Source organism: Pyrus communis, chromosome 6 (assembly GCF_041283825.1).
Source record: "Pyrus communis isolate YQ-2024b chromosome 6, ASM4128382v1, whole genome shotgun sequence".
Classification (NCBI taxonomy): Eukaryota; Viridiplantae; Streptophyta; class Magnoliopsida; order Rosales; family Rosaceae; genus Pyrus; species Pyrus communis.
The window spans coordinates 20961332-20988648 of NC_142570.1; the positions used below are offsets into that span (position 1 = coordinate 20961332).

At 36.5% G+C, this 27317-nt stretch overlaps 2 protein-coding genes across 2 annotated transcripts in view; one reads left to right on the plus strand and one right to left on the minus strand.

Annotated features, from left to right (window-relative positions):
- LOC137710397 (uncharacterized) overlaps positions 1 to 16230 on the minus strand; it is a 38591-nt gene extending 22361 nt beyond the window's left edge. Inside the window, exons 1-28 of the mRNA XM_068449400.2 lie at positions 16026 to 16230; positions 14770 to 14873; positions 12283 to 12417; positions 12146 to 12196; positions 11744 to 11838; positions 11538 to 11655; positions 10830 to 10931; positions 10535 to 10723; positions 10283 to 10443; positions 9599 to 9769; positions 9212 to 9298; positions 8775 to 9099; positions 8563 to 8667; positions 8394 to 8489; positions 7693 to 7760; positions 6442 to 6562; positions 6151 to 6357; positions 5841 to 6047; positions 5552 to 5661; positions 5078 to 5174; positions 4886 to 4984; positions 2544 to 2708; positions 2393 to 2467; positions 1890 to 2297; positions 1458 to 1805; positions 1237 to 1368; positions 330 to 443; positions 53 to 246 (exon numbers count right to left, since the gene is read on the minus strand). Coding sequence (XP_068305501.2) covers positions 53 to 246; positions 330 to 443; positions 1237 to 1368; positions 1458 to 1805; positions 1890 to 2297; positions 2393 to 2467; positions 2544 to 2708; positions 4886 to 4984; positions 5078 to 5174; positions 5552 to 5661; positions 5841 to 6047; positions 6151 to 6357; positions 6442 to 6562; positions 7693 to 7760; positions 8394 to 8489; positions 8563 to 8667; positions 8775 to 9099; positions 9212 to 9298; positions 9599 to 9769; positions 10283 to 10443; positions 10535 to 10723; positions 10830 to 10931; positions 11538 to 11655; positions 11744 to 11838; positions 12146 to 12196; positions 12283 to 12417; positions 14770 to 14873; positions 16026 to 16122 — 4181 coding nt within the window. The 5' untranslated portion in view covers positions 16123 to 16230. The remainder of the gene's footprint in view (positions 1 to 52; positions 247 to 329; positions 444 to 1236; positions 1369 to 1457; positions 1806 to 1889; positions 2298 to 2392; positions 2468 to 2543; positions 2709 to 4885; positions 4985 to 5077; positions 5175 to 5551; positions 5662 to 5840; positions 6048 to 6150; positions 6358 to 6441; positions 6563 to 7692; positions 7761 to 8393; positions 8490 to 8562; positions 8668 to 8774; positions 9100 to 9211; positions 9299 to 9598; positions 9770 to 10282; positions 10444 to 10534; positions 10724 to 10829; positions 10932 to 11537; positions 11656 to 11743; positions 11839 to 12145; positions 12197 to 12282; positions 12418 to 14769; positions 14874 to 16025) is intronic.
- A 2868-nt stretch (positions 16231 to 19098) lies between these two features.
- On the plus strand, positions 19099 to 19878 carry LOC137709938 (uncharacterized). The gene is made up of 2 exons (XM_088695216.1): positions 19099 to 19243; positions 19520 to 19878. Exons 1-2 carry the CDS (start codon positions 19099 to 19101, stop codon positions 19876 to 19878), a joined length of 504 nt encoding a protein of 167 aa, XP_088551342.1.
- The last annotated feature ends 7439 nt before the right edge of the window (positions 19879 to 27317 follow it).

Below are 27317 nucleotides of genomic sequence, written 5' to 3' on the forward strand. Positions count from 1 at the left end.
TTCAATTGTAAAACTAAGATGCACAAGAGTCTAAATTCCAAAGTAAGCATACTCAGGACTGTCTGTTTTCCGAGGCATCAAAATGATAGGCTTCCTAAGAGATACATCCAACTTCAGTGCAGGCGATCCCTCAAAATCACTAGTTGTAAACAATTTCTCAGAATTTGTGACTTGATCCTTTAGCTTGACAACACCTTTCGGATTGTTGGGATTCTTGGGAACCAGACCCATGAAGTAACTAGCCACCTACAAATGATTTTACAGACATGAGAGAAGTGGAAACAAACTAGAGTGTGTAATGAACACAAGAGAAGTTAAATGTATATTACCTCCTGGATAAACCGATTTAAATAAACAATGCGTACTTCTGAAAGCTGCCCAAAAAGGCTATACTCATAACCTTCGTAGTCTTCATCATCAACACTGAATGAAGTAAAAACCAACTGCATCATAACGACAAGTATTTGTAAAAATATCCATGATAGCCAATAAAAACAATTGAAATAGGAGAATAACAAAACGGGAGAAGAAAAGAACATCCAGCAGAATACAAGTATATAACTGTCAAAATAGTGTAGAACCCTATGATCTCTTTATACATTTACTTCATGTTAACTATATTGCTATTCAACTTTTCTTTATCAAAGTAAAAAAAACGAAAAAAAACAAAACTAATCTCTCTAAGATACAAATTGCTATGACACTACATGACAGCAGCGTGGAACAAGATGTCAGAATACTGTTAACAATCTGATCTTTCCACCATCAACATTCCCATTTTGCCATCAACCTTCATAAAATCAGGTATTAAAAATATATATTTCTTCTCCCATCCTCCCCTTGTCATCATTGTATGTCCAATCACTCAATTCCAACAATTTGATTATATTCATTTTCCTCCTCACAATTTACCATCTTATCAACTTTCTGGTATTCACATCGCCCAATTTTTCCCAAGCCAATATATCATTTCCCTCCACAAAATTTCCTTGAAACAAGCTCTTCATATTTTGGTCTTAACTTGCGCTCTCCCTTCGACCAACAATTCCTTCCAATTCAAACTTCATTGAGGAACACTTCTTAAATTTTGAAATGAAAACAACGAATACAAGAAACTGAGAGATAAATCTTATTTGGTCCATTGACCTATTCAATAACCATCCAACGAAGCACACCATTACTAAGAAATAACTCTTAAACTTAGAACCCTCCAGAGGGATAGAGAGAAAGGAATACCTCAACAAATGAACTGCCTCCTGGATTTCTCATGTCACATGCCCAGAAATACATATGGCTGCTAGGAAGACTCTCATCACTTATTCTAAGATTTCCAAGGGCTGCCTTAATACTAAAAGAGGATGGAAAGACCTGAAATACAAGGAAGTTTGGTAGGCACGAATTAGGTAAATTTTATAAAAATGGAAATTCTTTCAAAGATGGGATGAACTTGAAAAAACCTTAATATCGGTAACCAAATTATCTTGAGACAAAACAGCAAACTTGCTTTCATCTTCATTCATTAATATAATTTGAGCACGGGCCATGTTCAATGTTAAATTAAAAACGACCCTGGACTTCCCCTTTCCCAGCAATCCTTTAATAGATGGCTCATTGATGGTAACTGATCGTGGACCATCAACTGCATCATCTCTGGAGATGTCCTGTTTCACAATAGGTGCTGAAGAACTGTCACTGAAAGATTCACATCTTTCATCCTTCATCTTAATAGCATTAACGAATTCCATGATGGCAAGAATTGTTGGTCGGCGACAGAAAAAAGATAGGGTAGCCAGGGTGACCGAGACCTAAAAAACATCCATTTAAAGAATAATTATTCAAACCACAATGTAAGGGATCAATGTCCAAATTTAGTGCAGAATAACACTCACCAGCATGTCTATGTTATGGTACAGAGGAGAGTTCTGGTCATAGATAACTATTTGAGCTTTCACAAAACTATCCAACGGATCTTTGAGTTCAATGTCCTTTGTTGCTTGAAGACCAGGGAGCAAACCAGCAATACGGGTAAAACGAGGGGATTTCAACAATAAAGTTTCAGAGTCAACCAAATTTTCTGGTGCCTCGTAGAATTCATCTCCATTCGGGATTACAACACTGCCATCAAAACTTTTATTACCGGTGGCACCAGAGGTTAAATTTGTTTCTGCACTGTGGGTAAATGATCTTGCCAGATAGCGAGGCTGAGACATCCTGTGACCAGAAACTAAATCTTCAATCTCCAAAGATTTCAAAACAGTTCCAATGAACATGTCACTTGCTCTAACCGATAGCTCAACCTGTATCCAAAAGTTCAACTCTCTGGAGTTGGAAAAACCGATTGAAAAACAGTAAATAAAAAAAACAATTTGTCTACTTCAATTGGTTTACACACCTGGCCACCTATTGCTCGAAATTCAAATAAACGCCTTTCTTCAGTTAGGAGCACTTTCATAAAATTCTGGTCATGCTAGAGAAAAAGTAGCTCTTAGTTAGATCTGTCCCTTACAAGGAAACTTTTGTCAAAGTATATAGTTTAGGCTTACCTGACTACTGTAACTGAAGCAGACCTTCAGTTCATCAAGAACACCAGTAATAAAGGCTCTCTCCATTTTTGATAAATCAACCGGATCCTCATTGGAATTAAGCTCCGTTACTGAATCCTCAGACTCCGACGAAGTTTCAGTTAGACTAGTCACAGGAGCAGAACCCTGCATGTAAGATTACTTTAAGACATTGCTTATGCTTTTCCTTACAGTTGAAAGTGCTGCAATATCAAAGCCAGGAAATTCACAAATTTTCAGAAAGATACTTTTAGTTGTACAGTACACTCCAAAATACTTTGGACAGTATCATACCATCATAAGGGAAATGAATTGTCTGCAAGAGGCTACGTAAAATTTTCTTTGGAAGAAAGAAAGAAAGTGAGGTTCAAAAATTGACAGTCAACTCATCAAAGGGCAACTTGTCTTAACAGTCTTGCTGCTTCTATATAATTCTAAGGGTAACATGCATAGGATTTTCATACCAAATTTTTACCGAGGAAAGATTTTCAATCAGAGATCTTAAGTAACTGATTTCAATATTAACTGTTTCCTTAGCACTTCTCAGTCAGAGAGCAGAAGGGGATTAACAAATGTTTATTATTCTGATAAATAAATAAATGTTTTATATTCTGATAAATAAATAACCATTATGATAATTTCATAGTTATCTCCCATAAGTGATTAACAAAGTTTGAAAAGAAAAGCACATAACAAGACTTCAGCAAAAAAAATTTCATCTAATTATGGACCATGATAATGACACTCTAGATCCCCAAGTCATCCAATCCTCCTACTCTTCCATGTTACTTCAAAGCACATTGTAACCCCGAAACAGTGCAGTATATTTTTGTTTAAAGGAATTAGAGACTGTAAAATTCTTTTAGAAAAGCAAAACACATAGAAACTCCAAAAATACATATTTATCAATCCCAGCTGTAAAAATCAACTAACAGGTTACAGCTGCATCCTTGGTTCCAATACAAATAAATAATAGAGGAGGATAGTTCCTAGAACCAAACCGAAACCCATATAGAGGACCAGGACTGAACTCTCTTGCATGGTTTATCCTCTCTTACTGTTTCTCTTCGGAAATCCTCTAGTTTGTTGCATCCAATAACCCACATACATCCAGTATCCACTGATCTTGAAAGAACATTGCTTGCCTCCCTAGCCTCAACAGCAGCCTTAATGTCATTGGGCAATGTAAAAACACATCATCCCCACTGTCCCCCTCCTTGCACAGGACACACCAACTGGGTGAGAAGCATGCATTGGGAAGCATTTCAACCACATCACACGTATTAGCCTCCCGACACGTCAGTACTAATGTTGACACATGCACTTTGCATGGGACCTTCACCTTCCGAATTTACCCAAAATGGTTGAAAGAGAGGATCTTCTAGCCTCTCACCAGCTTCAAAAGTTCAAGGTTCTGGTGTTTTTGAGTTTCTTAGTGTCAGGGTGATGTTGGTTTTTACCCTGTTTTTGTTTGTGTTTTTTGCGGACTTCTTGTCCGCTCTTGTATTTTATTGTGCCCTTGCAATAAAAATTAGTTTCTTCTTGAATAACAAGGTTCAAGGTTCGTAATCCAACCAGACAGATTCTCTAGACTGGACAATTGTCAATTTAATTCACATTAATGGCCTTGTCTTAACACAAAATATGCATGTCCCTAAGACGACTTGCATGTTTTAAAAAAAAAAAAAAAAAAAGTAAAAAGGGTAAACTGCACATATCATTTTTTTATTATAAGTGATATTTACCCTAAGCTAGAGACTAAGGGGAGAAAGGGAGGGTTTGAACCAAAGACACAGTAGGTTGAAGAGGAAGGCCCCATCCACGAGGGCAATCCACCACTTGCACACATATATCAATTTTATATACTTAGTAACATTAAGGAATCTGTCAATTTTGTGGGAGTACTCCCTTGAAATACCAAACAAGTTTCATTAACGTAACATTAACACTTACAAGAGAGATTACCTAGCAGGAAAGTAATGATAAGAAATGCTATATTCAAAGACAGAAACAACCTCAATAATTACATCAGTACCAGTAATCTGTTTACGAGTGATTTGGTTGGTATCAGGAAAGTAGGAACACATATCAAACAAGATAAGTAGGGGAGGACGAAAGCACTGTGACGAAAGTCAAAACACCTATCTATGATTACCGGACCCAGGTCGTTGTGAACGACAATCCGAACAACCTAAAGGACACTGGGCTGTGAGCCCACAAGAGGTGTGATTTTAGCAGAACGGACCTTATATTGGCAGGTTATACGTTTGGATTGCGGTGAATAATAAAATACTAATTTCAATCAGAAACTACACAAGCATTACCGATGAACGATAGACAGCCCCCTGCAACCGGCTCTGCCAAGTTTTCTTTGAATCGTTGGAGTCACATTGCAATATTAGTGCATTTGCATCCTCCACCACCTATATAAAAAACATCACATAAGTATAAACAACAAAAAAATTTATAGGGGCATTCGGAATAATTTTCTTAAACTATAAAGATGGAGCTACAACTTTGATATTTGCTCGTGCAGCATCACAGATAGCCAAAACAAGATCAGCACCACCAACAGACTCTGGAGGAACCTGATATATGTGTTTTCCACTTAAGCTGCAATAAGCATATAAATCCAAGTATAAATTACAGTAAAAACAAAGTCTCACAAACAAAATTTCACTTAATATAAAGTGTTACATTAAATAAGGCATTGCATACGAATATGATGTATAGTTATGAAATATTGAAAACTATTTCAGAATTTACTAGTATAATCTAAATAGCAGTGAATTTATATGTCGACAAACAAATAGAGCTATTGGTAAAACAACAGGACAAAGGCCAGCAACAAGTCTAAATAATTTGGAAGACTAAAGTGCATTAAAAAATACACCTAATAAAAGGAAAAAGATTAACAGCATCTATCTAGGTAAATATGTCCATTTTTGTTTTTCTCTAAGATAATATTAAGTAAAAGTTGGCATCAGAACCTGGTACACAGTTTGTACGATTTAGAGGTAGGGCTGTCAAGTACATAAAGAAAAGGCCCAACTAAGCATAGGTAGCGCCGCTGCCACACTGCTTCCCTATTTCCAAGACCCTTCACATTAAAATAAATAAATGAGTACATGCTTTTTTAACGAATGGTGTAGATGCTCAAACATAGCACTATATAAACGACATGAAACTCTTTTTGAAAATGTTTGTTTGTTTCAGGGATGAATGGGAAAAAAGAAGGGATAGATTGATTGATAGAAAGACAGCACGGGAGAGAGAAACCTTCCGCGCAAGTAGAGACAACCACCCCTCGAAGTCAGCCTCATTCCAAGGGCAAAGAAGACCTGAGTCCTCACTATCCTCCTCTTCCTCAAACATCTTAACGATTTGCATCAATCGATGATACCGAGCTGGAGAGAAGTGAAACCGTAATGATGGCAGCCTTACAGCGACTCTTGTTGATGGGTAGGATGGGCTCTCTAATCTTATCTGGATAAAGTGATAAAATAAATATAAAACATCAGAAACAATCTTTTCACATTCACCAGAAAAACATGCTTTAGTTTTAAGCTAAAAAGGTCCCAGCGTATACCTGTTCAAGCTTTACGTTGACCCCACATTTATCAATAAAAGGCAACAAACTAACACCATTTGAGTTGGAAGAACCAGAAGACATCTTTGAAGGAGATTGACTCCAACAGTAGTCACCATCAACCAGAAAAGCAGATACGTCGCTTAAAACTAAATTAAACTGCAGATACAAATCTAGCACCTCCTGTGATCCATCTTCATAGCTATCCTGTATGCATTTTTAAACTTGATGTAAATTTTTAGAAGAAACAAACTCGTAATTAGACAACTGAGAATCAATTTTGTTGTTAACCTTGGTAACAATGACCAAATTTCCCAAGTCAAGCATGAGCTTTGTTGGATGCGTGTTGTCGGGACAAAAATCAGTAGGAATTGTAATCTTTGGGGCTGCAATATCCAAGTCCAACAAAAACCTAACAGAAGATAATAAATGATAAAGAGTACAAAACATACATTAATAAACAGAGACATAAAGTAGTTAAAGCATCAAGAACTTTTATTAAGAAAATAATCAGAAATCACGAATAGATGTGAAGTCCAAAATAATCATCAAATAAGAAACTCAAAAATCCCTGAAACGCATGAGGTTCTCTAAAAGAAAATCCTAAAATACATTAACCAGAAGCCAAATGCGAGTGTACAAATCTAATTCTATTCCATAGTAATCCCACTTACTCCACCTTTGCATAAAAATAAAAGAAGAAACTATGTTCAGTTCCAAGCGTACAGTCCACTCCGTGTAGGTCAATAGCACACACTACCAAAGAGGAATTGCTTTTTGTTGTGCTCCGATGCCCAAATCATATTCCACTATAGCAACTATGAGGGCAACCCCACAGCAATCTAAAATCTATCCCATGTGACATGAAAATGCAAAAGAAATATTTGTATGTGTACATTATATATATAATTATAAATATACACACATGGGTTAGGATCGGGGGACACCCATTTTCTGACACACATGGGTTAGGATCGGGAGGACACCAGTTTTTGACACACATTTTGTAGGACCCACTCCCATACTTTTTTCAAGGATCCGAACCGTCTATATTTTAATTCATTCTTCATAGATAACCCTTGGAAAAAATTAGACAAATTCAAAACCATTAAGACATTCATTTGTAGTGAAGAAAATGGACGATTACGGTTTTGCAAAGAAACACTAAAATGACTATCATTCAATCCAACGGTCATATCATTTCAGATTTTGGTGATTTTTGATAGGAAGTGATCTTTGAAAGAAGACTTAATAGATAGATGATTCGGATCGTTGAAAATACATTATGAAGTGGGCTTCACGAAATAAAATGTGAGTCCCATGATCCTAACCCTATACACATATACATATAAATATGTCCACCTAAGAAGGCCCCCTACTATACTGTATATCTATGTAAATAATCAGCACTTCCAAGCCCTTTTACAATGCAGCATTAGCGTGTTATGGGCGATTATCCCTCACTGTAACATGAACAATACAATTTAACAGGAAGGCCTCAAGTTACTCCATAAAGAGAAACAAAGAACCTAAACAAAAAACCTGGAATGGTCCTTCAATGCTCTATTCACTTGTTGCTGAGCTGTGCGCTTGACTCCATTGATTGTCATCTGGTACATAATGAACAAGACAGTTTTAATACCATTAATTCTTGACCACCATGCTTGGGAGAACAGAATAACAAGCAGCCATAGGCCAAATGAAGCCATGGTAAACAATATAATCACCACTGAATTCTTGCTAGAACATTCCATCTAAAGCCTGTTCAGAAAAAAAAAACATGCAAGTTCTGTACTTTATTTAGCATCCTCACAATATTTTTGACATTTTCTTTATCTTGCATTATGACAAAGCCATCGAGAAGTCAGAAGTGACTTGGCATAAAAAACACCCTAAAGTACTTTGTCCAATGCATGCATGTTTCCCTTCAATATTTAATATTTTTTCCTAATTTCTTCTACTCATTTGCGCTAAAAGTCTCCCAGTATTTGCCCCTATGAATTACATGCCAATCTAATAATTTAAATTTAATAGTTTTAGAAGTTCAAACAACAATCTTCCAATAAAAGAAACACACATACACACACAATGACTGAAACATTTTTACATGTTCAACAGCAGAAAGCAAGGATACTAATGATGGGAAAGATACTATTTTATTGCAAAAACAATAAAACGGGAAGATGCCAGTTTAAAGAACCATTTAAGCATATTTCAAAGAATGAACACAAGCTAGATAGAACCTGCACTGCAGCTGCAGTTTCCAATGCTATTGTCTGACTGACAGCTGTACTGCTACGAAAGAATTTGATAATTTGATCGATTGCATCCTTTAGATACTGCCAATGAGATAAAATCAGTAAACAATCACAACTTGGAAAAAGAAATAATTTAGGCATAGCAGAAACATACTGTCACATAACAAGGAGAAGCTTTAGCAACCAAGCTCCAGTCCACATTTTTGTTGAAAGGCCTATAACAGAACGTGCCAACTAAAGAATCATAGGCATTCGCACTCTGCAGGGAAGTAAGTAGATGATATGTTGTTTTACTAATCACGTAGGGAATTAAGCCACAAATGTGGATTGAAAAATGACAAAGAACACATCAGGATAAAGGCCTACCTCTGCAAGGAGACCACTCGGCGTGGATAACTTGTATGATCCTAATTTCATGTCAAAAACTTTTGCCTCTGGATAAAGCTTTATAAAGCAATCCAAGCCTTCACATGATAACTCAGCAAGACACTCCAGGGACTCATCAATAAGCTTAGTAGCATTATGTTTCATGCAAATGCTCAAGGATGTCTGAAGAGCATCTACCTTGTCATTACTTATAACCGAGAGACTATCATCACCTTCCTTATAGCCAATGATGCTACTTAACTGCTTCCAGTCTTCCTCACTGAAACTAATTGGCTCACTCCCACCTATCTTAGACCGACTCCCCCTGGAACAGTAGATAGAATGAAGGCAAAGAAAAACAAATATCAAGCCTCAGTATATGCAAATAAATAGGGTGTCGAACAACCTAGTTTCATATTTGAAGGTAAAATTATTACCATCCCCACCAAGGTTTCTTTGCTTTCTGTTTCCTCGAGTCAAGATCCGACTGTAATGACTGCTCTACAAACTTGTGAGCCAACATCCTGCATGATTGATACAACAATACTATCAAAATCCATCTGACATAAAACCATTTCAAGTAACGTACAATGTTATATCTAAGCAAATAAACTTAACGCCACCTATCACAAGAGTAATGTTAAGCATACCGCAATTTAATACCACTTGACAAATATATAATCAATATCCAACAAGATCATATCACTAATTGACATGGCACGTACACATCACTCGCCACATCATGTGGGATTAAAATATGGTACAAAGACGTGTCTTGTCTAGCATTATTGCCATCGGTTAATACATTTACAAGAAAAGGATACCTCCACTGGACTATCAGTTCAACATCAAGCCCACGATCTAGCTCCTCGATATCTTGGTTGTCATCAACTACTAACCGATGAGGATCAGATCTAAGAAGTGAAGCATATAGAGAGATATATCTTTTACGCAAGCTTGCATACTTCAGAACATGGTCCCATGACAATCTCCCACTGCCACAAAGATATTACTTTAAGCAAATAAAAATATATATTCCAACTTTTGTTTCAGAGCATATGAATGAAGTTCGCTGTCAGTTTCATTCTGTGAATAAAAATTGCACAAATTAGAATGCATTGAAAAAAAATGGGTAAGTTATTGGCACTCCAAAAACCTCATTGTGCACTCCTCACAAGTGTTTTTATTCTAAGTATAGAAAGTTTGGAAAGCACAATGAGATTTTTTTTTCTAAATTAGCTGGTTAGATAAGAAGCCCTTTTCTTTACTCTTTCAAATAAGTATTTCAACATTTTGGGATCACATATGTAAACGTATCAAGCAAAGGAGAATTTTAAATATTCTCTTCATAGGAGTTAAAATATATTAAAGAGATATGAAAATACAAAAACAATATGGCCAAGAAATCCATCAGAAACACAAATTACTCACCAACAATTCATAAGGGTGGATAATTAAAAAAATTAAAAATTTAATTTAAAAAAAATAAAAATAACAGGAGCTGATACCTTGCCTTCTTCATTTGGTCAGCAACAACTCTATAAGCATACTTCCACCAAGATCTAGGGTCAGATTTTACAGAGACATGTGGACGATAATGAGCATACTTCAATCGCTGATTAAATGCAGCAATATTATCTGCTAACTTTAGTGCATCCCTGTATCCATCCTGCAAACAAATAATACTCAATAGCTTTTAAGCGAATCAAATTACCTCCCAGTATCAAATCTGAAAGGATAGAAGTAAGATGGAAATTAACCTTTGGCAAACAGAGAGTCACATCATCCAAATTAACTGCTGCTTTGTGCAAAGGCTGGCCACTATCAGCAAATTCATTTGGCGGTAGTTTTGAGTACTTGGCATTTCCAGACACAGGTTCCAGTATGTAAGTGTGCCTTTTGGGTAATCTATCCGCTGGTTTACCATATTGAGTACCAAATCTAAAAACCTGAAATGCCAAAATTAATATATAAATGCGTATGCACGGGTACATGCAGGTACGTCTGATCTATTTAATATATATTAGTGTTAAAAAGCATTCATTGAATATATACCTGGACCCACTCTGATGGAAGCAAATCCTCCCATGGTTTGTTAACATGCCATGGAGCAATATCAGAATCCAAATAAAGTGCAAGCCGATCGAGTTGAACAGACTGCAAACAATGCCAGATCATAACATAAACAAACATGGTAGGGACCAACATATTGATGAAGCCAAGTGATTCACTAGTATAAGAAATGCTTTCTTTTTTTCTTTTCTTTTTTTCTAAAGTACAGTTTTAATCAGTCAATGAAAGGATCCCAGGAATATAAGAAATCAATATGAAAAAATTGAACGATACGTGAAAATACAGTGACGTTGCATAACATTTTTGGAAGTTTGGATGGAGAGGTATACGAGAATATTAAATGCTGAGCAGGTAATTTGTGGGAGGGTTCGACTTCGGCATCATTACGGGCTACAATAGCTTCGGAGTTGGGACTATTCTGTTTCTGTTATTTTGTTGTTTGTTCTGTCTATGTTCTTTTTATATTGTATTTTCTTTGTTTTATTATTGTCTATAGAATTTTTAGTGAAGAGCTGGACGTCAGTGGGACTGGAAACCCTTTCCTATGTAATGCAATCTCTCATTTTCCATTTGTGAAAGTTTTTTTTTCTTATAAAAGCATATGTACTTATAACATTTTAAACGTGGAAGAGAAACTGAATATTGTGTGGCAACTAGCAATTATAATTTCATGACATGATAAAAAAGAACCTTCTGTGTACGGTCTAGAGCACCCCCAGTGACAAATGTTTCATTTCCTTTGCTATCAACTGTCATAGCGGAAAGGCTTTCCAAGGTTATGCCTGCTGCAAACGGATGGCCCGGGTTGCTATACCATAGAAGACAAAGGCATAAGCTCAAGACATAGGATTTAAAAAATAGCACAACATTCAAAGAGGTTTTTTTGTTTCTTTTACCTTTCAATATCCTCATATCTGATGTGAATATTTGAAATTGAGAGTTTCAAATTTCCAATTATTGTGCTGATCAGGGATCCTAACCATGACGTATTCTTCAAAGAAAAACAAATTATATATAGGTAGAATATCATAAAACATAAAGAACATAGGAATTCTAGCAAAAGAAATACATGGAAGATAAAGTTCAATATTGAGCATAATCATAATAAAGCAAATATTGCATTTCAAACCAACGTGTAGGAGCAAGGTCAAATAAGATAAAGGTAAAGTTGGATATGTGCACCGTACAGTGTACATTAGACATACTAGGTAGTGGGTACACATGCAAACCTAATAATATCAGATTTTCATAATGACAAACTTCACATGTCATGGCACTTGGATTATGCTCAATCCTACCATTTCTGACTTTAGTTGCTGTGTCCTCTCTAACAGCTTCATTTCCATTTCCTATTTAGAAGGGAAACAATAAAAAATGGTCACTCAGCTATTGGCAAAGAATACTATCATTCCACAAACTGATTACTATGTCTCACCCGAATTCGGTTTTTCTTAGCTTCCTGTACAGCATCCTTACTGGATCCTTCAACTTGAGTTTCAGGTTCAGCTAACAGAAAAATGCGGTCCAAAGAAACTAAAACGGGATCCTGGCCAAGCTTGCTCCATGGAACCTTGGTTCAAGAAAATAAAATAACCTCATTGGAGAAAGGCAGTTAATTACAGATATCATAAGAAGTGAACAATATTCCACACAACAAAATACCGGCAGTAAATTCGAAAATTAAAAAAGCTCATAATAAGGAAGTAAATAGGAGGTGAAATTGCAATCATCCAACAATATGTTCATCCCAAAGTCATAATACAGCATCTACATAAACTTAACATCTGGTGTCACCTTTGTAATTATGCACAAATCCCTTCAGCATTTTCAGCAAAGAAAACACAAATTTAAAAAGTTATGAATGACATAGATATATGCCAGCTATCTATAGTACTATCTATAAATTATTACAGTGGAGGGTTTGCAAAAAAGATAGTTAAAAGTAATACAAATTTTTGCAAGTAAAGCCAATTTAACAGGAAAAAGAAAAAGCAATTCAAGCCTACGATGAATGGAAGAAAAATTGCAGGGAGAAAAATACACACACACACACATATATTTCCACCAAATACATATAGCAAAATTATTGAATTCCACTGACATCACATCTTCCAAACCGAAAGACTTCAAATTGCTAGTCAATGACCTTCCCGCACCCACTAATAATAACTATTACAATTCAAGTCATTCGGCACCCTTACAACTCCAAAGAAACACTCTTCCTGTACCTCATTTAACTAGGAAACAATTATGAGAACAATGTTTTTAATTCCATAATGCATCATGCATCTTGACATCTCTACTTACATTTCCAAATTGTTCCTTGAAAGGTAATGAATGGCATCAAATTACCTTTTACTCAACAAAAATACATCATGGTGGACCACTGACCCACTTCAGTAAACAAGACAAAACACACAACGTGGAACAGATATACAACTGTTTCCACTTCCAAAATGGCCTCATTCACAACCTATATGGCATCCTGCATCTTTCCATTCTAGAAGAATAGCAGAAAGGGGCTATCCTTGAACTCTTTCATCATTGAAGACCATAGCAAGGACCAATACTTAACCATCTGAAAAGGCTTATCCAACCCAAATTAGTCAAAAAAAAAAAAAAAACTAAAATCCCTCATCCCCACAATACTTGGCACTCTTTCCTCCCTGAATTACTGCAAAAGCTTTCGCATAAAGAGTAACCCCATTTCAGAATATAAAGAATTGTGTCTTGTGCAGGGTTACACCACTGCTCAACTTTAAGTCCTTACCTTTTTGCATTGGTAATAGACAAGTCAATGGGACACATTCAAGATGATACCCCTTGGTGTATGCTTTTTGCAAATGATATAGTGCTGATAGATGAAACGCAGGAGGGAGTAAATGTGAAGCTTTACCTTTGGCGGGAAGTCTTGGAATCTAAAGGTCTTGACCTAAGTAGGTCAAAGACAAAGTATATGGAGAGCAAGTTGAGTGGAAATGGGTCCAAATGAGATAGGCATGCAGATTGAAGATCATTAAGTACCAAAGTGTGACGCTTTCGCTATCTTGGATCTATCTTGCAAAAGAAAGGAGAATTAGATGATCTCAACCACAAAATACAAGCTGGATGGATGAAGTGGAAGAGTGCACTGGGTGTGTTGTGCAAACGTCTTATGCCACTTAAGGGAAAATTTTATAGGATGGCAATAAGGCCAGCATTAATGGCGTGGAATGTTGGGCGGTCAAAAATCATCTCGTACAAAAAATGAGTAGCGGAGATGAGAATGCTTCGTTGGATGTGTGGGCACATGAGAAAGAATAGGATTAAGAACAAGGTATCCAAGGTAAAGTAAGAGTGCCGCAAATGAAGATAAGTTGAGAGAATTGGTTAAGGTGGTTTGGACACATGAACCGAAGACCTACAAATGCTCTGGTTAGAAGATGCAACTATGAGACGGAGGCTCAGGGCAAAAGGGATAGAGGAAGACCTAGGAAGACTGGGAAAGAGACTTTAAGAAAAGATATGGAGTACTTGGAGCTAACGGAAGACATGGCGAAAAACCTAAGCGCATTGGCGTTCTAAGATTCATATAGCCGACCCCACTTAATGGGATAAGGCTTGGTTGTTGTTGTTGTTGTATGCCTTGTGTAACCACCGAAGTTAATATAAACAGGATCATTTTTATTATGTGACCAAGGCAATGATAAAGTTTCCACATATCAGTAATTTTATCTTGTAAAGCCAGTAAATGATAAATACATGAGTTCAATTTTATTATGAGATAGATCCAAGGCAAATTATATGAGACTTCCAAACATAATACAGACCATTATTAGAATGAAGTTAAATTTCTCACGTATTGTCCAATACAGAGCTGATCAACATTCAAATAAACAAAAAAAAATCAACAAAATCATAAATATTGATGCTAGTCTCGCACCTTAAGTTTCACTGATCCAAGAAATCCTGCCTTAACCTTCACTGGTAATTTTAGTGCATTGAGTGCCTCAGGCTTCAGCTGCATATTTTTTAGCTCCACATCACCTATTTCACATTTGGCAAGAAATACGTAATAAGGTTCTCAAGCTCTATCGTAATAAGTGTGTTTTTTTTTTCTCTTTTTGAAATGAAAAGATGAAAGTGCAATACATAAGAGAAAATGTACAGTAGCTTAATAGAAGAGAACATTAATTCAACACACTACACCTAGCTTAAAAAACCAAAATTAGTCATAACAATATAGCTTTCAAAGCTAGATTATATCGGATTACAGCTCTCCAAGATAGAAGCCATTCTCAAAGCAAACTACAGCTAAATAGAACAGACGACAAGAACAAGACTCTAAGACAGTACAGCTTTCCACGCAGACGGTGTAACAAGAAAACCATGGTCTCTGAACAGTGGAACTATTGATGCGCATTACACATGCCCAAGACTAGACTCTCCGTCTAGTAGATATTTAATTTTCTTATCATTAGTACTGATATTTCTGCCAAAAAAGAAAAAATTGAAATGTGCCTTAATATGTTGTTGTCATGACTCTATATAGGTTGAAAGCTGTTGCCATGACTGAGATTTCTTTGAAATGGGTTGCATGCGTGTCCGCAGTAACATTTCACCGATGACTTATCCTGCCCCGCCCTGTATCCGAATTCTACATCTCTCAGGTCCCTTTCATTTTCACTACAATGGTAACCAAACTGAAAACCATGTAGCCATTTAAATTTAGTAAAATGAATAGACGGACATAGTGCTTCTGACAAACACAGAAATGATCATCATTGTACCCCAAACGGCTAAACCATTTTCTTCAACGACGAAATGGGCAAAGTTGGTACAATGTCATTGAAACTTGCAAACCCATTTCTCTTTTTTCCCTATTGGCAATGGCAAGTTGGCAACCGACCCCAAGTAGCTAGTAGAGTGTCACTGTACTACAAACCCCTCCCTCCAAACCTTCCATTGGCAACCAACCTCCCCTAAAACCCAGCATTAATCGACACCACTCCAAACGCATCACTCCAAACAATTCCCAATTCAATCCACAGAAAACTCAAAAATTCAGAAAATAAAAACAATCAAAGCACAAAGGTAAAACCCCTTGCAATTTGCAAAGGAAAGTGAAGAATCAGGAAAACCAAGTAGAAGAGGAAGCAGGAGCAAAAGGAAGCATGTCCAAGGAAGGAAGGAACGAACCTCGCCAGACACTGATCTTGAGGGCCTCCTTGTTGAGCCCCCTCACGTAGTCCCCCAAGTACCTCTGCAGGAGGTTCGCCACCTGATCCTCCAACATCTTCTCTTCGCCGGCCCAATCTTCCTCCCAAATTGTTATCACCTTTCGACCGACTGAAATCGGAAGAAATCGCAAAGTGTTGGCTTCCAGACGACGCTACGTACTTATACCACTGGAAAATGCGGCCCGGATCATCGATTCTCTGTTGCGCGGAACAGATTGTTATTGTGGTCTGACCAGTGCAATGTAGCCGTGTGTGCGGAAGGGTTCTGCGATCTTACGTGGCGGGAAAGCATACGATTCTGAGGGTGGACTGTTGGTTGAGTGTGGGTCTTTGGCGGTGTACGCTTTATCAAAGCGATGTCGATTGGCGCCTCTCTATGGTCTACGTGGCGGGCTCGACGCGATTAAAGGCGCAAACATCATCTTCCCATCTTCCACCTAATTCATTCAATCAAGAGATTTAGATCTTTAAAATTTGATTCAAAAGTTACAAATTTACAAAATTTATATAATATTAACCGTTTAATCAAATTTCAAGAATCTAACCTCATAATTTGATGAATTAGGTGAAAAAAATCCGGAGGACATCGTTTTCGTTCCCTGTCTTGGTCTTGGAGCGTTTAAAATATCTGAAAATCTGTATGCAAAATTTTTGGAAGCCCAACCGACAAATAAGTAAAAGCATATGTGCAGCTAGGGAGGTCATTGCAAAAGGTTATTCTTTCTTTCTTTCTTTTTTAATTTTTTTTATCAAACAATAAATTTGTTAGATTAAATGTTATATTAGAATATGGGAAGATCGTTGGGAAATGTCGAGGATATATTAAACATTGATAATAATATCGGCTTCTTTAGATGGAAATAATGAAAATTTAAAATGAAACTTTAGAGATTGTCAAACATTGGTTTGAACGAAATATAAGTGTTTCTCTGATATTTAACAGATATGTCAGAATTATCGGCAATATCTGTCATTTTAACCTAAACTTAAAGTTTCTCTGACAGGATGTGAAGTTTAGATTTCACCCCTCATTTCCATATCTTTCTATGATTTTTTTGGATATTTTTATGAAAATGTTGATCGTAATGAAAAAAATTTTAAACACAAGTTTGGACTCAATGTATGAGATAATTGTCTTTTTCTTTTTTTATTCTAAAATAAACTATATGATCTACACTAAGACCATCTCCAACCCTTAAGCTAAAACCTAAAATTTTTAGCCCAAAAAATTTAGGGCATGTTTGGTACTACTTGAATCCAACTTTTTTAACTCAAAAAAAAATTTCAAGTTTTAGGCTTAAAAACTTGTTTGGTAGGCCTATTTTCAAAAACTAAACTTAAGAATATAGTCTATTCTCTAAAAAAAACAAAAAGTGAATTTTTAGAGTTTTTAAACTTACACTCACTCCTTTATTTTCTCTCCCTCCTCCCACTCTCACTCCAAATCTATCTCTCTCTTTTCTTCTTTCTATCTCCCCCTTCTCTTTTTTTTTTTTTTTTTTTGACCTTTTTCGTCTCTCCTCTAATCCATTATCTTCATTCTCTCGATTATGTCTCTCACTCATCTTCCTCTCTATCTCCTATGATCTTCTCTTTTCTTGCTCTTTCCTCCAATCATGTCTTACCTTCTTTCCTCCTCTCTCCTCCTTCTCCCTCGACCCTCTCTTTTGGGATCTCTTTGTCCAGTTTAAATTGTAAGATTTAAAATTTTTAAATCGCATACCAAACAAATTTTTGAGTTTTCAAGAAAAGTTCTTAAGAAATGTTTTGAGAAATGATAAAAAAATTCAAATAGGATATCAAACAAGCCCTTTGGTTTTAACCCAAAAACTACTTTTTTGCTCCAACCTTTGTAGGTTAAAATTTTAGCCCAAATCATTAAAGAATCAATTTAGGCTAATTTTTTTTCTTAAAGTAACTTTTTAAAAAAAAATATGTAGATTATCCTAATTTAATTTTATGAACATTTTAGCCTAAAAATATTTATATTCCGACAAATATTGAAAAAATGACTAACCAACACCATGAAACTCATGAAATAAAAGAATATGAAACACATAAAAAAAATTTAATTACTTTAACCGTTGAATTTAAATTTGGACCATCAGATATTTTTTTTACCGTTGGATTTCATCAAATTAGATCTTAACCGTTGGATTCAATTAATTTATAAATGTAAAACTAAAAAAAATATATACATATATGGTGGACCAACCTCACTAACTTAGGGGGAATCATGAGCTAAATTTGGCCCAGACATGAGTTTTAACCTTTAACTCATATTTGCCCCAAGGGTTGGAGCAAATTAGGGTAAGTTTAGAACCTAAATTTGAGTTTTACTCCAAGGGTTGGAGTAGGTCTAAGGGGTGAGAGAGTGGGCTAAGACCATCTCCAACCCTTGGGGATAAAACTTAAAAATTTTAAGACATAGCCCATAAACTGTTTTTCTCCTCCAACCCTTAAACCAACTCCAATGGTTGGACTAAAAGCCAAATTTTTTACCCCGAAAAATTTAGCTTTTAGCCAGAAACAACTTTTCAACTCCAACCATTTTGGACTAAAATTTTAGCCCGGAATCATTAAAGAATGAACTTAGGCAATTTTTTTTCTTAAATTAAATTTGAAAAAAAAATAAATATGTAGACTATCGTAAATTAATTTATGAACATTTTAATCTAAAAATATTTAAATTCCAATAAATATTGAAAAATCACTAAATTCTCTACAAAGCAAGCCTTTAACTTTCCACCAATCTTTCAACCTTGGGCTAACTTTTAATTCACTAACCATTCAACACCAAATTTTCAATTCACCAACCATTCAACACCAAACTTTCAACTTTCACCAACCGTTCAACTTTCATCAATCATCCTCTATATAAACATATGTCCAATATTAGTTAATCACACAACCTTTCAACCTTCAATCATCCTCTATATTCACCAATCTTTCAACTTTCAAAGAGTTTTTGTTTCCTAAAAATCCTCAATATCTTATCCATGGGTGATAGAAAAAGGTGTAGCATGACAATGATGACACAAAGCCAAGCAAGGATTGAGATTAAGGATGAAGAATTGTTCAACGCCGAAGCTGAACTTGTAAACTCGTTTATGCAATCTAAGCACCATGGCGAATTTAGCCATCGTGGTTCTGTCACGGGGCGTTCATATATACAACGTGATAGAGAAAAGTGTCATGACCGAATGATGAAAGATAATTTCATCAAGTGTCCAAGATTTCCTGCTCATGATTTTCGGAGGCAGTTTCGGATGAGGAAATAGCTTTTTGAAAGCATCTTGAACGCAGTTGTCAATCATAACTACTACTTTACAAGGAGGCTAGATGCTGCAGGCCGACAAGGTCTATCACCTCATCAGAAGCTCACATCTACTTTTCGTATACTAGTTAATGGGTGCTCTGCAAACTCAACTGAAGAGTATTACTGACTTGCAGAAAGTACTGCTATTGAGAACCTGAAACACTTCTGTAAGGCAATTGAAAGCATATATGGAGCCACATACCTCCGCAAGCCAAATCGTGAAGACTTGAAGAAGCTTCTACGCAAGGTAGACAAAAGAGGCTTTCCTGGAATGATAGGAAGTCTCGATTGTATGCATTGGGAGTGGAATAATTATCCTACTAGTTGGGCTGGCCAATTCAAGGGCCGTCATAACAAACTAACCACTGTGCTCGAGGTTGTGGCGTCTTTCGACACATGGATTTGCCATGCTTTCTTCGGCGCTCCTGGATCAAACAACGATATCAACGTTCTTTGGTCTTCTCCTCTGTTCGATAATGTTGTCAATGGATAGACACCAGAATTTCGGTACAAGGTAAATGGTAATAGGTATGAGCTAGGTTACTACCTAATTGATGGTATTTATCCTAGTTGGTCTACCTTTGTCAAAAGTTGTTATCATCCCGATAGTGCAAAGAAGAAATTATTTTCGCAGAGGTAAGAGTCTTACAGGAAGGATGTCGAGATAGCGTTCAGAATCCTACAAGCTCGATGACCCATTGTTAGAGGGGGCTACGCGATTTTGGCAAACCGAAAACCTCCATTCAATCATGATGATGTGCATAATTTTGCACAACATGATTATGGAAGATGAGTACATTGAAATTGAAGAAGATTCAAACGAAGATGTGGATGATGACCAACCAACACATGCGAGAGCTATTGCAAGAGATGTTGAATATCTCGCTCCAACCACATATGAGACCCAACAGGATAGGGTCACCTTAACTGAGTATATGAGATGTTTAAATATAATTCAAGCTCCCCAATGTCATGACACACTCCGCAAGGATTTGGTTGAGCATGTATGGCGCCGAGAAGGTGAACGTTGATGATGTTGGTTAAGCATTTATGTAATAATTTTAAGCGTACTATGTTGTTATTTTCTAGTAATAAATTTAAGTGTCTTCTTGTGCAAAGTATTTTGTCTAGTACGTTGGATAAATTATTGAATGGAGGTTGAATTATTGAAGGCATCTATTCTACATCAAAGTGTGGAATAATAAGTATAATAATTAATAGAAATAATAATTAATAAGATATAAATTTAACAAAGTACATAAACCTCATAAACTTAATACAACCGATAATTCATAAACCACATAATTATTAAACTACATAAACTTAATACAACCAACAATTAATAAACTTAATTAATAAAGCACATAATTCATACACTACATAAACTTGATAATCATATCCACCATCTTCACTTGGTGATGGGCTTCGTACAAGACTTGTGAGATAGGGTTCAGAAGATTCATCATCTTGAAACACTCCTTGAGGCAGACTTTCGCATAATTTCCTTTTGCTTTACTGATAAGCTCATATCTATATATATTTTACATCAAATTCACTTGTCTTTTCTTAGTTAGTTCCTTATATTTTTGAGCTATTTACTTTGTTTTTGTGTTTTGTAGAATTTGTCAAGTAAAGAAAAGAAAAATAGCACAAGTGGAATTTTAAGTAACAAATTCGTCAAAACTGCCTGTGCACGTCAGCTGACTTTGGAAGCAAGTTGCGGACATCTCAGAATGAATTAGAGAATGAGCCTTATAAGCTTGGAAAGCTACAGATGTCTATTTTCTGGAGCATTTCGCGGATTGTTAATATCATTTTTCTAGAAAAAGTTATGGCCGTTTTAACACTGAAAGGTTCCCAAGAGGATGAGCAGTTTATAACTGACAAGAAAGCATTGAAAGCAATAAATCCAATAAATTTAGCAGCCAAAATTGATGCAATCAAGAACAAACCAGCTGTCACCTATTCAAATATCAAAGGAAATGGAATTAAAGATGAGGATTAAGAGGGAGTTATTGGCATAAAGGCTACCGAATGAGTTACAATTGTTTTACCATTTCCTCTCACTTATTGTCATCACTAAATGGCTATTAGTGGGTGAGTTAAGGAGAAGAAAATGATGCAGCAAGAATTGATTTAAAAGCAGCGTTGGGGAAGGAAGGAAATGGGGGGAGAGCCTTAGTCGATTTCTTTCAGTTCTATTTTCTCAAACTCATGTCTATCTTTTGTTTTAACTTAAGGATTGTGTAACCAAATTTTTAGTAGTTAGGGGCTGTTTGAAGCCCTGAATATGATTGCAAGTTTGTTATGACATTTCATTTGAATTACTTTTATGAATGGATGAAAATTGGTTCACTACTTGTCTCATTGATGAATTCTTTATGTGTTTTCTACGGATGCATACTTCGTAAGCATATCTAGGATTCTAATGCTATGAATATGTATGTGCCTGCCCTTGTCGAATAAGGACCTACATATGCTCTAGAGTAGTACTTGTTAATTGCGATTAACATGTGAACCAATTTCTAGGATAAGTAAGACAACGCCAATACTTACGATGCATTGTGATGACTCAAACTCGTTTTGTTCTTAATGATTTCTACTTGTTAAATCTATGAACACGCCATTCTAGATTGCATGCTAGGGACTAAGTTAAGTTGAAAACACCATTCTCTTAACATACCACATAAGAAAGAGTAATATGTTGAGTTCTAACATTGAGCCAACTTGAGCATCTTCATCCGGAAATAGAAAGAATTTGAATGAAACATAACATGTTTGCATGATTATTTGGTGGTGGATAGCAATTCCCCTAACCCGTTTTTCTTAATTTGTGAACTACTTAAAATTTGTTTCTGTTCTGTTTTTGTTCGATTTAATTTAAATAGCAAATCAACTCCAAAAATCCCAAAATTTTGTATGAGTGTAGCTCTGTGTGTCTAGTATCTGCATATAAAATTTCGTAGACTTTAGATAAGTGTAAGTTGGTCTAATAATTATTTTTTGGTGGCTGGTTAGTAGAGACAACAACCCAATTTTTGTGACATTTTAAGTAGTTAGATAAAACAATCTTCTGCAGGAAAGACCCTTATTTTCATATGCTACAATTGACAAATCTTATTGTTAATAAGGAAAATCAATAGGACATTTTTGTGCTACTTTGTGGTGTGCTTTTAATCCTATCATTTACCACATAAGAATTTCTTCCTCTCCGGAGTGTATTTGCTGAGGTTCTCCATCATGAAATTAATTTCAAACCTATCTTGCTCCCTATCCGAGATTTCCTTCATTTGCAAACGCATTCGGGCCGCTATCCGAGATTTCCTTCATTTGCAAACGCATTCGGGCCGATTCTTTTTGGCGAGCGCTATGGGTTTCATTCAATTTTGCAATTCCGGTAGCAAAGTGTCCCGAATCTTGGGACTTACCTTTTCTCTATGCTTCCTTTTGCTAATCCTTTCCCAGAGGCCTTGCAAAAGGAGATGGTATCATTTCATCGACACCTTCATTGACACGTTCATCTCTGACATTTGTCTGTGCAGCTTCACGTTGAAATAATCTTCCACATTATTGGTCTGTATTAGTTCCCCACCTCGGACAATACTTGAGGACGTTCCAAGCATGTTGCAACTTAAAAAATTGATTTTTTGGTGTTACTTTTGTCTGGTAAATTTCCATTGCTTTGTCACCCTATGCAAAAAATACATAAAAATAATTAGTTGCAAAATAATATTATGTACATGACAAATAAAATGTCAAGAACAAAACTCACAATTTATGTGGCACTCCTTCCACTAGCCATGTCAACCACGGCTTTTTCCAAGTTTCCCTTCCATAAAGTGCATGTTTTATTGATAGTCTTCCACCGATCATAAACACCACTACCATCCCACCCGCCGCCATTGCAATTTTCTTGACACTTTGCAATGATTTTATTCCACAAAACCTTCTTATTTTGATTTGTGCCAACTGCACCATCTTTGCTAACACAAACTCATGCCAAGCATAACGTAACATCTTCCTCACAGGTCCAATTACAACCTCTAATATGCTCTATTGCCATGTTGAACAATTTGGAAATGGAAAGAAAAGGAAGAAAGATAAATTGGAAGAATTGTAGGAGAAAATTGAGTTTTGTGTGAATGTTTGAACAAATACATAGGTATTTATAGACTTTTTGGATGAATTTTGCGTTAAATCAATTTTTTTTTTTTTTAGTCGTTGGATTTAAATTTGGGCTGTTCGATTTTTTTTTTTTTTTTTTTTTTATCGTTAGATTTGATTATATTCGATCTCAGCCGTTAGATTCAATAATATATAAATAAAAAAATATATTTTGAATCTAGGCCCTTAGATTAACCAACGGCCTGATGATTACAGCCGTTCGATCGAAAGAGCCGTTAGAGCTTTGGGGAATGTGGCCGACAGGCCCATATGGGTGGGTCCCGGCCGGTCGGAAAAAGCGTATGCTTGGTGCATTTGGTGAGTCCACTGGCTGGGTTTGGAGCCCAAACGCTGAAAACCACTCTCTTTAGTGGGGCCCACTCCGATTTTGGGCTAAATTTTGGGCGGTTTCTGGCCTTACTTTCCCTTTTAGCATCTAGCCCACATTTTCCCCTTGGGTTGGAGTTAGTGGTGGGGGGGGGGGGGGGGGGCGGGAATTTAGCATTTAGCAAACCATTGGAGGTGGTCTTATGACTTAAAATTTTAGCCCGAAATTATTATATAATGATTTTAGCCTTTTTTTTTTTTTGGTAACTTTTTTGAAAATAAAATTGATGTAGATTATCTTAATTTATATAGAACATCCCTTTCAATTTTACACCCAGCAATCAAACACCTTATTTTTCCTCTAAAATGGCATAATTTTACATATCCACATGTCAAGTGAGAATTCGATTTGGTGGGTTTGGATAATAACTCTTAGATGAGGTGCAATAAGCACTAGCACCTTGAGCGTTTACGCCTCCTATCTCCGAGAACGCCTCGACACCCTCATCGAGGCCCAAATCCGAGTCTAAGCCTAGCTCTCGAGACTCCACTCTTGGACCACCGTTGTGGTAGCGTTCGATGAACCGAAATGTAATTTTGACCCAACCCTCTGCTGCTTATCTTCCCCTCTTTTGTCTTCCTTACCTCTCGCGAAGAAAATCGCGCGATTCCACATGTTTGACTTCACGATGACGTCAACATGATGTCAGATCCACTTAGGTGTATACTCGAGCATTGGTTGCCTAATTGAATAACAATAAAAAACCATGCGTTGACCAAAAATGTCAAAACCAGAACAAAAATCGAACCGAACTATCTCAAACTGGTTCTGGTTCTGGTTTAGAAATACTAAGAGCTGGTTTGGTATTGCTGTGCTTTGAAAAAAAGCTAATTCTGCTGTGCTGTGAGAATAAGCGGCTGTGAAATAAAGCAGCAGAGTGTTTGGTAAACTTTTTTGTAAAAGTGCTTTTGAAAGAAAAAAAAAACAGTATTATAGTGTTTGGTAAACTTTTATGTAAAACAGATATGAAAAAAAGCCGATTTTTCAAAGCTGGGTTTTGCAGCTTCTTGTTTTTGGCTTTTTTTCACCCAAAACTGTGAAAAAAAGCTGAAGCTGAATGTTTACCAAACACAAAAACAGCTCCCAGCTTTTTTTGATACCAGCTTTTTTCAGAATCACCTCAGTACCAAACCAGGTCTAAGAACCGGACCGAATCACTTTTAATATAAATTATTGTTTTATTATTATTTTTATATAAACAAGATATTTTTCCAAGGTCATATGCATAAGCCCAATAGTTTTACTCACTTATCTCCCCCTCATTTATTGTTTATCACTTCTCTCCCTCTATTTTATTTTTCTCATTCTTTTCGAGTATATTATGCATTATGTACACTTTAGTTTTAGTTAGGATGTACACTTTGGTCTTGATCCGAGCCTTTCTATTTTATTTATTTATATTTATATGTACACTTTCTATCTTCCAGTCACAAATCTTGTAGATCTAGTAGTGGGAACTCAAATTTGCTTGAATTTGTGGTTGAAGTATGTGTTTGGTATTGGAAGTAGAAATTTCAAGAAAAAAAAAAAATATATATATATATATATATAATTTTGGTTAGATCAGTTAGACCAGCATGAACCGAACTGTACAATTTAGTAGCAATTTTAAGCGAAACCGCACTGAACCAAACTGTTAATATTTTTCAGTTTTGATTCCGGTCTGAAGGTGAAACCGGACCGAACCAGACAGTGCCCATCCCTTGTTAGGTATAGGGTGGACCTCCTCTAAAGTGTCCATGCATTAAAAAGCATTACACGTCACCTCGGCCTCTCACATGTTAATCGATGTGGATGTTTTCAATAAAATTCAATAGGAATTAATTTGGCTCCTCAATAAATGAGGAGGAGTTTCATCTCAATTTGCTGCATGATCATTTTACGAAACTTCATATTTATGATCAGAACCGAGCCCTATAAACAAGGGAGAAGAAGACATGGTGAGGGTAAGTTCCATGCAATTAAATAATTAATCAAAATAATAAGTTTGTTTTGAAACTTTGAGTTAGTATTGGGCCTCTAGGTCCAATACGCACGAGTAATACCTGGGCTTCCTGATGTTGGTTGGTGAAAATCAAGGTGGTTGTTTTGGTCATATGATATCAAAGAACGCCTCTGGAAGCTACTCTAAAGTTGGAAGGGCAAACTATTAAGTGCTACCAATGCCAGCAAGGAACCTCTAGTCAAAGTAGTGGCGCAGGGCATCCCGCTGTACACATTGAGTTGTTTCCTTCTACCTCAATATTTCTGCGAAGACCTAAATCGACTATTAGCAAAGTTCTAGTGCAACGGAACGGATGACGGAAAGAAAATACATTGGCTATCATAGCACAAATTGTGTATATATACACCAAATTTGTTAGATTATAATATGAAAAGATCGCTGGGTCCCAGATCCAGACAGCCTTTAAGGTTTCTTACCCAAGCCTCTGGATTCTGAAGTGGTTCTCGTTAGCGACCTCATTGATGTAAAGAGCAAGCAGTGGAATCTCCCCCTTGTTCGCTCTTGGTTGTCTGAGATGGAAACTGATCTTATTTGATCCATAGCAAGCAGTGGAATCTCCCCCTTGTTCGCTCTTTGCAACGACAACCTTCCTGCTCGTGTTCTCGTGAAGGTTTGTGCATGGTGAATCAACACTACACCTTATGCGGAACTGCCATTTTTCTGTCCGTGCTTGGGTTTCGACACCAATTGGTCACACACCACGTGGAATATCTATGAGCTCAACGAAGCATTGGGTTTTGCATTTAGCTTCCCTTCTCAACATCCAAAATTTCAAGGCGTTGCAGGGGACTTTATCGCGGCCTAAATGTTGCGTTTTGAAAATGTTCTTTCGCGGTTGCATATCGAGGCGTTAGCAGGCAGAGTATTGAAAATGAATCTCATATTAATAAGAGAATGGACTTTGCATAAACTTATAAGTAAATTAGACTACTTCTTATATTGCCAATTGATTTTAAGATGTAACCTCAACTTTCTTCACAAAAAAGAGCTGCTTTGGCGGTGGGGAGAGCGGATTACATTGGAAAATACCATTTTAGAGAGTGATTCACTCCAGATCATTACAGCAATTCAGGAGCGTTCTACCAATGCGTCCAAAATGTCTAGCAGTCTACACTCGGAAATATTGTGGAGGATGCCAAAGTCCTGCTATCTCAGATCACTGGAGCTATGTCCGCACATGTGCGCGGCCAAGCAAACGAGACGGCTCATTGTCTTGCTCGCAACGCTCTCCACGGAGTCTGTCTCGATCGTCGTTTGAGGAATCCCCAGACATCATGGAAGAATGTACTTGATTGAGCTGGGTTCTCTTCCACAGTTCCTTGTGCTGTACCGTACGTGTTAACTTTGATGGTAAGCAACGATACATGATTACAAA